Genomic DNA, 13,291 nt, shown 5'->3' with positions numbered 1-13,291 from the left:
TATTAATTAAATGCAATTAAAATTACAGCATTACGAAATGAACAGAATCAAAATATTATTTATAAAAATAAAAATATTGCAAACGAATTTAATAACTTTTTTACTACTGCAAAAAAAAAAAAATTGAAAATTAAATAAATTAATTGTGCTTTTCTCTATTTTTAATAAAAAATGACTACAAATAAATGATGATATAAAATTACATGATAATAAATGTTTTGAAATAAATGATATAAAGTGTAATTGCACTCATATAAAGACTTCAAATTCTGTTTAATATCTTGGTGCCGTGATGGCTTTGGGCAATTGTAATCTCCGCCAAAATATTGGTCAAGATAAATTATTATTGTAATGTATTACTACCTAGATATTTTAAAAATAACTAGAAGTACCTAGTAAGTAGTAATGGATAATACAATATTTGTATTAAAATGTGATGATGTAATATTGTATGATAGCTTGCTGTACTTAATAACTATATAACTATATGACTACAACCACGACGCTGTCGGTATTGACGCCATGCTCGCAACGTAGACGTAAGGATATGCAGAAATATAATTGGCTCCAGCATAGTCGAAGGGACACTCTGGATTGTAGTTGGCTACGGTGCAGTCGAATGGATACGATGAATAGAAATCGGCAGGCCATGGTGCCTCGTAAACGTCTTTTTCATACTTGGGTGAGTGATAAGAAGGAATGGATACTACATTGTTTTTCTTTGAAGGTCGTCCTCTTTTCTTCTTGTTACTAGAGACACTGCACGAATCTTTATACTTCGTATCGTAAATCTAAAAATTAGAAGAGCAATAATATTTCTAGTAATAATAATAATAATAATAATAATAATTGCAATAATAGTAATATTTTTATTACTATTATAATTATAGGTATTATCATTACAAATAATTGCCATTATTAATAGTTATTATTATTATTATTTTTATTAAATTTATGGGAGCTTTCCCCTCCCCGATATTTTTATTACTGCATAAGACTATATACAGATATATTGTTACCGTGATAGATAAAATTAAAATAATTAATATGGTCATTCACAGAAGACTTATTATTATTTGTTTTCGAATGCTTAGTTGTTGGAGCATATGAGTGAGTGGATGTCAGGGGTGGAGGAGAAAAACATAAACAGAGCGCAGGGCTTTCAAACGCGTGTATATTAACATCGACTCTTTTTGAACTCCCTGCATCACTCCTTCTCACTGGCGAAAAATTGAATTCGTCCAAAACATCGGCATTCGGACAATAACGAACATGCCCACTTTAGTCACAAACTCTGTCCTTTTAATAAATTCTTGTAATATCAAAATCAATCGTAATCCAAAACTATGAGTATGTTCTACTAAAACTCTTTTTCCAATCAAAATTACACTCAACTCCTAGCTAAGACACACCCCATTCCATCCACTAAACTTTACCTAAACCCTTAAACGCCTTATCATGAGCAAACCAACTTAACCACAACTCCAACCACTACCTGTTACCAAATCCTTTTAACATCCGTCCACTAATATGGGCGCAATTATAGTATCATATATGACCTAGTCCACTCCCTCAAAGCAAAGCAAACGCGTGCATAAAGCTACAATGGGCACAAAATCTCCTAATGTTTATTTCCTTTCTTTTTATTGAACTTTCTATACATAAATTTGATTTTACATAAGCATTCCCTGGATTCTAAGATCATTTCACATATGCTTTGAACAAATATAATATGATATATTTACGTCATCTACGTTGTTGGACTTCGATGGATCTACGTTATCGGTTAAACGATACACCGCCAGTACAAGTGGATTGCTGCAGTAGGAATTAATGTTGAGAAAACCAAAATCGTCCTGGTCGTTCGCCGTAGCGGTCGGTCCACTCGGTATTGCAACACAAGGGATCTTGCAGGTTTCTGGAGTAGCACCCACACATTTGTTGGGAATAACAAATTTTGCTGCAGGACGTCGAATTGCCGATCTGCTTATCATGGTTGCATTGTGTTCGTTGTTCATTTTTGTAAGTTTATTTTGGACTTGATAAAAACAAATTTTTTCTGATTAGTAATAAATATTACTTAGTGATATTTGATTCCACAGTTATACTGCAAAGGGCCATAATATTACAAAAATACACTATCTATAACAGTGGCGTATATAGGGAGGGGCCTAGTGGGCTACAGTCCCTCCCCCCGAAATGTTTTAAAAAACTTAAAAATTATTTTAAACGTATGTTATATTTTAATGGTGCTTTATGCTTATTAAGTATTTGCGTCCAACGTCAAATCGTTTTGGAACACTCTGTAAATGAAATATAGATAAGTACCTATTGTGTCTCGTTAGTAATTCTTAGATAGCAGTGGTAATTTAACTCTGTCCATAGTAGCTCCTCCCGAAAATATTTTCTGTATACGCCACTGCTTGGCAAGTATTCGAGCAAAGACTACAGTGTCCTAGAATAACATAATTTCGAAACTTTGCTGATCTTATAAAAAAGTCCTAACGTACTAAATACCAAACTTTTCGGTGGCCTATTTTAGATAAGAACAAATAGAAATATTCTTTTAACGTGGCTATTCACCGATAAAAACTCTGTTTACTATAACAATTTCGACGGTTACAAGGAAAAAGGGCATAAACGACATTTTCGTAATTTTATTTATAATTTAATTTTCGAAAACCGTTGCGGATGCAATTTTGACGTCACGTCGCGTAAGTACACCTGCGTCGTATGCCAACGCCGTCCCACGACCCTAGGGTGCGGTTAGATCGGTTCTGGGCACCGCGCGAACGACGAAGAAATCGGATCGAGACGCGCCCGCGCCGAGGCAGCGATGCTGTTCCGCCGCAACCGTGTCCACGAACTTGTCCCCAACCGCACCCGATCAAAATATTGACATTTTTTTCAGGCCAAAATTTAGCAGTCAATTAGCAACGATTTGCAAGACCATTTCACAATTCACAAGACTTTGGTTAGTTATTTAGCATCGTTTGTTAGCCGGCCGTACGCAAAATATTCTTCCGTCTGTTTTGGTCCCTGATCAAAACCAAATCGGTCGTGTTGGTTGGTACGTACATATATGGGATAAAAATATCACGTACCCGAAATCGACACGCGTTCCTGGTGGTGTCGTTGATTTTGAAACTAAATTTTGTACTCGCTTAGCACATTTAATAATGGCAATCTTCTTCGTTATTATTTTTTCACATTTTACGAGAACAAGTCAGGTGTAGCGTCAAATAATACATAAATAATATATTACATCGCGAACACACTGAGTTAACTAAGTAAAGATTTGTAAAAATGATCGCATTCAACTGAACAACATGTACTGCTCATTCTGTAGGTATGGCAAAAAATATTTCTAACAAGTCGAAAGAACAACGGATAGATCATGACCGCAAGAGAGTTCTCAGTTTTGAACATAAACCTACATATCCAGTCGTTATATTCCAATGGAGCGAGTTAATTCGGAACGTCAGGAATGACGGTGTACGACTGTACTCGTACATGTACAAAAAGTATTGTACCAGGACAGTCCAAATCTACCGATCATATCGGCGGAATAGGAATGTCTAACTACATTTAAATTTATATAATAATAATAATAATAATTGAGTAAAACGTATTAGCGTCACTGGATAATTATAAAATAGTTTGTTAGTGAGCTACTCGGTTATGTCCGTAGGCTCGGATATTGCAATCGGTTTGGTTAATTCCGTTGATTACAAGTCACGTTTAGAGTTCGCACTTTTGGAAATCAACGAGGAAGTTATTGATTCACACAATTATTATGTGAACTAATACACTATTTTTATTGAGTTGTTATTTAAACTATTAATACGCTTACAATTAATGAATATACTGTTGCTTAGCTGTTACGCGACTGACCCTCGATAACGGGTGGTCAGGCGTGTACGTATAATGCATAGTCAATATTTATCCCTACATACAGACTTAGGATACTAATAATAATAATAATATCATATAATATCATATGATGTACATAATAATAGTTATATAGACTAGATCGTTACAAAATAGTAATTTAGATGTAAACGATGAGTACCTTGATTTTCCACTGCCTAAAATTGCTTAAATTGCATTTATTTGTAACAATACACTACTATTATGCACTTTTTGTGTACGATAATATTGTAAAAAATCTTATTGAGTATTATCGAACAACGAATGATCATTGTAAAAAATTGGATTTCAACATGTAAAAACTAAAAAGCCACTGCCGTTTACATACTATATGGAAAAATGACGAGCGTTTTACAAGCTTAACAGAAAATTGAAAACAATAAGTCGAAGTTGCGCTAACTGAGAATCGATTAGTCATCGTGGAGTTTAATCCATCGTCTAGGTCACCGATGTAATGCGCTGTATACATCCTTATAAACTGTTCCACATTTATCTTTATCTATGGTCCCGCCATCCTGGTTACAGCTTAAGCCGCAGGACCAAATAAACTGAACTCAGCCCACTAAACGCACTTAATTCTTTATTCTATACATGCTGTACGGATTATTTTCCAACTATAGAATGTTTTGATATAGGTACCTACAGTGTATCTGGCCCGGAACAAAGTTATGTTGGCATGGCATTACTCGGACCGATAATATTTTATGAATGTATAATTAACCAAATACTAGGTTCTGTACAGCAAACGTTTGATGGATGTAAAAATGTATGTAGTTGGTCCCTTAATATATCACACAATTTCCGAATATGAGAGACCGATTAAAATCTTAATATTCTCTTCCCTATTCGGCGGTGCTGATATGCAGAGCCTGATTTAACCATTGTGTCGCTTTAAGCACTAAACAAATTGCCGCCTTTTTTGTGTTGTGAATGTTTTTCTAGTCTAATAAATTATATTAAAGCATACAATCAGTGTCGGTGCTAGGTATTGCGGGGCCCTGGACATAGGTATTAGCCTTTAGGTTCCCAGAGAAGAGCGAAATTCTAGCTTTTTTTTAATCAGGATTTTTAAAAAAAAAAAAAAATACTGTTTTTCTTCAAATTTTAAACAATAACTATAAAGATAATAAATATTTATATTATTATTTATTGTAGGAATACTACTCGACGGGTATCGTTAAAATATTACGCTTTCATCGTATTGATAACGATTTACTTTGTAGTTTGTACTATGGCTAAATTTAGACATCGTTTTCCAAATAACTGGTGATAGACATAATATAGATTTATAATTTGTTGATATAAAATGTAAATGTGTCTCACGGTATTAAGATGATTATTAAAAATCACGGGTCCTTTAACAAGCTTGGGGCCTTGGATAAATGTCCCATTTGTCCTCCCCTAGCGCCGGCACTGCATACAATTATAGTTGTTTCCTTTATTAAATTAAAATTAATTAAAATTTTAATGATGTAAAATAAAAATATACAGCTGTTATAATAATGCATTCATACATTCATATGAAAAATTTAATTATAAAAATATAATGATAAAAAACATGGTATTAAAAAAATGCTTAAACAGTTCATTTTTAAATTGTATTCAAAATTAAACAGTTAGTGCCTAGTACCCATTGGCTTTAATAAAATAAAACATTTTAAAATTAGTTGCATTTATTTTAGTTCTAGTTACATATAAAAAAAATGTAATATTAAAAATGATTTGCTGTCTAAACACTAGCTTATAGTCAGTGACGGATTTAACGGTCGTTTAGTCGGCGAATGCCGACGGGGCCTCTTCCTAAATTGTTTACTGAGGCCCAGAAAAATTATAGTTAATTTTTTTTAAATTTTACAAGAAAAAAAATATGGTTCAAACAAAGCCGTATCTAGAAATTTTTTTTTTTGGGGGGGGGTCCAAAACATGTATATTGTAATTTTATTGAATTTAGATTTTGATTATTGATATTTGATTAAAAATAAGACAGAAAAAGATTTAATCTTCTTTTAATAAAATATAATAAAATCAAATAAACAAAATTACTTTGACATCTTGTCACCTTACACTATACAAATATGAAATATAAAATTAAGAAATAAAAAATACACAAATACAAATCATATTATTTTAAACTAATAATATGTTCCTATCTTTTTGAAGAGCAAACTGGTTTAACTTTTCATCGGGATTAACTGTAACATCTCTATGGACACTTAATAGAACTAGTCCAGTTAGTGTTCTTGTCCCGTAGAGTTCCGTAAAAATGTCTTGACGCGTTTTAATGTCGAAAAAGTTCGTTCGGGAGTTGCTGTAGAAACCGGTAGTGTAGCTAGTACTTTTAATAAAAAATGAATATTTGGAAAAAGTTCAGGATTACAATAATTTAGTGCTTCTACAGCTGTATGTGGACGATCTACATCTTTGAAAGCAATCCATTTTCTTTTCCACAATTTTAGTTCTGAAGGTAATGTGTCAACATTTATAAAATCTAAATATATACTAAAATCTGATTCTAAAATTGGTGATTTCAAACACATTTTTGGTATTAATAAATACAAAGACGATAAAATCGTTTTGTGTTTGGAAAACCGTTCTTTAAGTTGACTAATAAAATCTTCATAGAATGGAATTGCAATTGCAATACGAAAATATTCTTCAGGAATTTTGGTACCCACATTTATTCTATGTTCGGAAGTTACCATCATTGTAAGTAGGTTCAGAATTGTCTAAAGAGAGAGGTCAGTAATCACTAGTACCGCGTAAAGCTATTTCTTGCCGCCCACAAATAATAATTGTTTGAATAATAGGAATTAACCTCTTTCTATTTTGATCAATTTGAATAGCACGCGCTGAATCTATTTTTTGAATAATATTTTGACAGTTTTTGGAATAAACAGCTACAAAATTATCTGCGCGCATTACATTAGATTTGTGAAATTCAGTTTCACTATGTTCATTAAATTTCTCAATCGCTTTTTTCCAGTTATTAAAAGGTTTTACAACTAATGTATTAAGTTTCTAGTGACTGCCTTTGCCACCAAATTCGCGACCAAATATAGCACAATATTTACAAACTGCACCTTGTTGACCAATTCTCGAATAAACAACCCAAGGAAAACGCTTAATCCATCCTAATTGAAACTTTAAATTTTTTTTTAGATTTTTAGTTATTGGAAATTTGTAATTTTCATCTGGTGACCAATGATCAGTTAATAATTTAAATTTTATTTCATCACATACATTTTTACCGAAACAGTAGCCAATATCGTTTTCTTCAACTATTTGCTCCGTGTCCGATTTTAATATACCTATTATTTTCGTTTGTTTGCAAATATGTGGGTGAATGACTACATGATGGCTCAGGCGTGTCTATTTGTGGTAGATGAATAGGAACATTATTTGTCTAAAATAAAATTTATGAATTAACATTTTGTTAGTTAAATTATTAATATACATAACATATGAAATAATATAACGTACCTTTGGAAGATTAGGAAAATAATTTGACAATACATTTTTGTTTTCTCGTTTACTCATTATGATGCATTTATAAAACGATTCGACGTATTTGTCACAGTCTTGCAGACGGCAAAATGATATAATATATAATAATATAGTTATAATTTACACAAATCTAATATTGTTGTTGTTAATCGTCGCTGATCCCCGACCGGCATCGACAGCGGTCGTTGTCCATCAATAATAAACAATCTATTATTAGCATAGACGTCAGATTTTTATGTAATACGCGCGTTGGTAATACCATTGATTATAGAATATTCTATAATCAATGGTAATACCAACTTGGTATAGAAGTCTGTGATTATTATTATTAGACGCTATATTTTCATATGATATTATGATATAAAACTAAAAACAGTCAATGATTAATTGGAGCTTAAGTCATTTGTGACTGATATTTTTATGTTGGTTTTAAAAATAAATAATTATTTTAAACATTTGTAAAATATTGAAGAAATTTGGGGGGATCCAGACACCCTGGACCCCCCCCCAGATACGGCCTTGAGTACAAATTGTAATATAATTTACAATTACCATTTTTTATTTATAACATAATAATTTAAATATACAGGAAATACTCAGGAATACTCCGATTACTTTAAAAATAGATCATTTTATTTATGAACAAAATAGAAAAGATAAAATATAGATATAGTTAGAAATACTGTTAACATTGATTATAGAATTCTATATAATTTTTGAGTATGTACACTATACGAGTATACAGGGCCGTTCCGAAGATGAAAATCAAGGGAAGGAGGGCGAATAATATGAAAAATGACGACTACAATTTTTTTATTCAATATATGTAGTATAATTAACTATATGTGGTCGTATTTTTACCTTTTAATATGTATATATGTGTCAGTGTTCTTAAAATTGACAATTTAATTATATGTATATATTAATATTTTATATTGTATAATAAGTAGTTATTGGTAGTCGATTGGTGTTTTTGTTAGGGGGTGAGACACCCCCCCAAGACACCCTCTTCGGGACGGCCCTGCGAGTATATGAGCAATGATTTATTATTAGTTTCGCTGCATCATGTTATTTCTAATAAATTATTTTTCATTTTCGTATCGCGGAAACGCGAGTATAGCGAGCAGCTTAGTAAATCGGGGCTAAGAATTTTAGTGATATATTTATTACGAGGCCCCTCTTTTAGATTTGCCGACTTAATTTTAAACTTTAAATCCGCCACTGCTTATAGTGTTTACTGGGAAATACGGCACTGTATAAATTCATTCCTCCCTAAAACTCTTCTTTTAGCCAATATTATTTCAATAACACTTGATATTTGTAATATGTCTCATCATTCTTTTAAAAATAATGTATAGTATGTACTTAACAATTTATGTAGATGAACTATCTGTTTAGACATCGATTTCTGTATTGTTTTTAAAATTTAAGTCATTTTTTTACGAACTACTTTTATTTTTATTGTACTTATTTATACTTTGGAAACGTAATCTATTAATATTATTTTGTTAATTATTTTATATAGTCTGTTATACATTTTTGTTATATTTATTATGTTAAAGGACATTTTTTCAGTTGAATTTAAAAAAAAATTAAAATATGCTGTATAAAAATTGATATTGATACCTATTTGTTTTTTTTATTCCTACAGTTATTATTAATATTATTGTTAAATTTAATTTATTGATTATGTATGTGGAAAAGAAAAAATTTTTTTATATCTTTTAATATAACTGAAATAATTGTAGATCCCCAGCATTTCCGTAGTAAGGACATTTTGCTGTACGTGCCTTTCAACCTCAGACATTTTTAAGCTTAATTATACAATAATATCTACTGAACATCAATAATATTAAGTAAAAATTATTTCTACTTAATCATTTATTAAATAACATTTTATCTACAATAAATTATTATTTTATTTAAACAGGTATCTACTTATAAATAATATTTTAACCCCATATTATTATAGTGTGCTAAATGGTTTAGGACGGAGGTTCCCAAACTTCTTATAATAGGACCCATTTTGGAAATTTTTTCAATTTTGACGACCCACAATAATATCAATGACTTTTTTTTTTGCTGATTTCATCAAGTTTATACTATGTAATTTAATTAGTAAGTATATAATTTTAATGTGAAGGATAAAATTGTTTCCTATTTTTCATAAATGCATTGATATCCATTTTTTTATTTTTATTGAAAAAAACTTATTGTAAGCTCATCATCAATTAATTTTATTTTTTTAACCGTCGACACAGATATTATTTCAGTTTTCGCTGAACTTTGAGTCATTGACTTTTTATTTAACCATTTGTCCATAGTAACTGTACAACGTTTTTTGAAAAAATAGTAAGATTTAAACTGCATGCATGTATTGTATTCAATGTACCATGTGTTACTGAAAATCATCAATTTATTTGAACGTGATACAGGTACTAATTTGTTTTAAATATATTGCTATATTTTCAATAATTATTAATCTGATTACGTCGTGTTGACACAATCAAGCACAGACATATAGAAATATTATTATGTCTATTGGTCGCAATAAATTTGTAATTGTCACAAACGCAGATAACAGTTTATGAAAAAACTAACAAAATAATTAAACATCAACCAAAAGTAATAGAAACACATGAAAAATATAATTGTGACCTACAGTTTGGGAACCTCAGGCTTAGGATATTCTCTCTACACCGCTGTGATACAACTATTTTTTGTAACAATAATTTTAATTATTAATACTTTATCAAAATCAAATAATTCATGGATACTCAGAATTTGTTTCAGTATGTAAAAATATACACTTTTGAAAAATTAATTTATTAGATAATAGAAGCATCCACCTAGAATTAAGTGCTTAAATGTGGAACTGATGTTCTGAAGTAAAAATTAGTTTTTAAAACCAATACTACATTGAAAATAATTTAAGTAAAATAATGATTTATTTTTACTATTATTTATTAAGTATCATAATTAGGTATGTCATTCACAATCCTTATGTAAATAAAAAATACTAATATAATAATTAAAAAAAATAATTCTGGTAATTTTAACCAATAAATAATTTTAGACATTATACAAATACTGTAAAAATAATATAAATTCACTTTTTTTCTTTTATAATAATAAAAATAATATATAAATATATATATAGATAATTTCTTAAAATTTCTTAAGATCACATTACATTTCAATTGATAATTAACTGTTTACATTTATGCATTTATTTTTTTTCGATACAAAATATATTTTAATAATTTTTTCTTTTTTCATCACAAGTTGCAATTAATAATAATTATTATAATTTATAATTAATCAGATGGTGTTATGGCGGGGACTTGGGTGGTTTGCTGTAAGTGTCCGTTTTCCCATTTTTTTTTGTGTTGATCTCCACCAAATCCTTCATCGTAATTGCCTTTGGATATGAATAGACGTTTGAAATGTGGCAAGCAGTATAGACGGTTGTTGTTCCATGTGAACGTATCCATTCTTTATAATATAAAACAATATGTAACAAGTCAAAAATTGAGTATTTTAACGATACCACCATAATATTATATTGAGTAACAAGTATTTATTTTCAAAAATTTATTGCAGTTACAATTATTTTGTACTTAATTTAAAAAGAAAATTTATAAATTTAAAAAATGTACTGGATAAAATTAGTGGAATTGGCATCTATTTACTTATCATTGTATAAACTTTCGAGAATTTGATGATTAACTCAGTCGAGAAGTTTATTTATCATAACTATAACTTTGAAACTTTTAGTTTGAAATATTTTATTGGATTATTAGGCACTGAATGAGTGTTGATAATTGGTTTTTTTTTTTTTTTTTAAATTGGTGCCAATTTTCTTAATAATTATAAGCAGAAAAGTGTGAGGAAAGTCAAGTGCGATCATAAAGGTTGTAAATACCGAATTGAATATTAACTCCAAGTTGCTACATATTCCTACTGAACTTATTATTATAATAATTCCCATGTTTAAATAGTTTGTTATTACTAAAATAAAGTAATATTAATAATGTGAATAATATAAAATACACTTGGCTGTTTATGAAAATAGCTGATATAGCATATAATAAGTTAAATTAATTAATGTATTTAACGGTAATGTAATAAATATAAAAACAGAAATATATTACTTAAAACCACTTTAGATACCGTATATTTATAAAAATCTCACTAACCGTAAGACACACTGGCACTGAGTGCACCTGAAGCATGCACGATGAAATGGTCTGCCTTCGATCTCAACTTTTTCTAAGGGGTAAACTTTTTTCTCACAGGATTCACAAAGTGTAGTTGCATGACTATCGGATTGTTGCTAAACGGAAAATAGACAAACTTATGTTAATATTTAATAACAATAACAATAAAGTATAACATAAGACAACAGTTATATAATAGCAAGATAATATTGTAGTAAGCCAAGAAATGATGAAGAGGAACAGACAAATATTTTGGCGTAGATGTAACAACAATGTATGTGTTACATCTGTATATTGACAGTCAAAATGCACATAAAGGAGTACAAGTGATTTCAACATGATTTTTGTGGTGAAAATACTCTTTTTGTTTCCAGCTGCCATACCACGGTGACAATTAAGAAAATAATATTACAAATATTAAAATATAATATAATATTGAACACATGTTGACAACATAGTACAATAATTTTTTTTTTATTAATATGTATATATTCAAATCACAATCATCAATGATATTATAATTATTACATTTAAAAATAGTTAAGTTTAAAATATATATTTGAGTATAGATGTAAAACAAAAACTCACAAGTATAATAACAATATGTTCTTATTCTAAATTAAAAAATGACAAACTAAAATTTAACCAGTCCAGAACAGTATTAGTGATTTATCATCTTTATCCATTTGCTTAAACACTTAAAATGGAAAAATTGCTATGTTTTATTTCACTTACTTATGGATATTGACATATGATACTGAAATTTATATAAAGAAAACTAAAAATGATACTTCAAAACAATACTACACTAATATTGTAGGTGTTTGAAGTTCAACAATCAAAATATAGCTAATTTTAAATAAAACAACAATGAGGTGACAAATATAAAATGTGTTTGGTAAATGTCAGTTTATCGAACAAAAATAAAGTGTTATTTTTTTTTAATCAATGAAGATGATTGCATGACCTTATTTACTAGAGAATACTTTGAATCATAAAAGATACTGATTTAAAAACGTTATTAACATTATTATTATTAAAAGAATAAAGTATAAAATGAAAAATCAAGCAAATATGTTAGACCATACACGTATATGTAATTTTCGAATAAGTTTTTATTTACACTATTGAAGTATACGGGTTGAATGGAGCTTCAGTTATTACTGAAACAAAAAAATAAAAACAAAAATTAATTATGAAGTGAATATATTATTTTAATAAATTGTAAGTACATATACTTAATGGCATATTTATGTACACCATAACTAACGTAATACTTTTTTGGTAATATTATTAGCATGACAAAATTTATTAGGAAACAATATCATAATTATAATCGGAGAAAAAAAAAACAAAAACATTGCTTTAAGTCACGACAAAACATTTTCTTTCATGTCAATGTGTTTCAATACTAAATTGCCATATATTTATCAAAAATTATAATGTAACATATACATTGATAACCTATCCACCAAAAATTAAAATTAACAATATGATTTGAAAATATGAAAAAATAAAAATGTTTTGCCGTAATAATGTTACATATTGTTATAAAGCTGAAAATTAGATTAGATTAATTTATTAAATAAAAATGAGAAATAAAATAAACATTTGTTAAATAAACTCACCTTGTTGAC

The 13,291-nt window shown here is 29.1% G+C and overlaps 2 protein-coding genes across 10 annotated transcripts in view; both read right to left on the bottom strand.

Moving 5' to 3' along the window:
* Positions 1–6,084: 6,084 nt before the first annotated feature.
* On the bottom strand, positions 6,085–7,531 carry LOC112693684 (52 kDa repressor of the inhibitor of the protein kinase-like). The gene is made up of 2 exons (XM_025568872.1): positions 7,411–7,531; positions 6,085–7,333 (listed from the first exon to the last, which is right to left on the bottom strand). Exon 2 carries the CDS (start codon positions 6,633–6,635, stop codon positions 6,162–6,164), a length of 474 nt encoding a protein of 157 aa, XP_025424657.1. The 5' UTR covers positions 6,636–7,333; positions 7,411–7,531; the 3' UTR covers positions 6,085–6,161.
* Positions 7,532–10,605: 3,074 nt separating this feature from the next.
* The window catches only part of LOC112693609 (LIM domain and actin-binding protein 1), a 39,892-nt gene continuing 37,206 nt past the window's right edge, over positions 10,606–13,291 (bottom strand). For 3 of the 9 annotated variants that reach the window (XM_025568749.1, XM_025568754.1, XM_025568751.1), the window contains 2 exons: positions 11,634–11,770; positions 10,606–10,929 (listed from right to left, as the gene is read on the bottom strand). In XM_025568749.1, the coding sequence (XP_025424534.1) occupies positions 10,752–10,929; positions 11,634–11,770 (315 nt within the window). In that variant the 3' untranslated portion in view covers positions 10,606–10,751. Of the gene's footprint in view, positions 10,930–11,633; positions 11,771–12,229; positions 12,818–13,291 lie in introns of those variants that run through there. The other 6 variants (XM_025568750.1, XM_025568752.1, XM_025568755.1 and 3 more) reach the window with 3 other exon arrangements.

Source organism: Sipha flava, unplaced genomic scaffold (genome assembly GCF_003268045.1).
Source record: "Sipha flava isolate LNK unplaced genomic scaffold, YSA_version1 89_pilon_pilon, whole genome shotgun sequence".
Lineage (NCBI taxonomy): Eukaryota > Metazoa > Arthropoda > Insecta > Hemiptera > Aphididae > Sipha > Sipha flava.
The sequence above is the reverse complement of the archived record's forward strand: the minus strand, read 5'-3'. Positions and strand labels throughout refer to the sequence as shown.

What these genes read in the sequence shown, in the direction of transcription:
- LOC112693684 (XM_025568872.1), bottom strand. Translation starts at nt 6,635, where the DNA reads ATGATGGTAACTTCCGAACATAGAATAAATGTGGGTACCAAAATTCCT.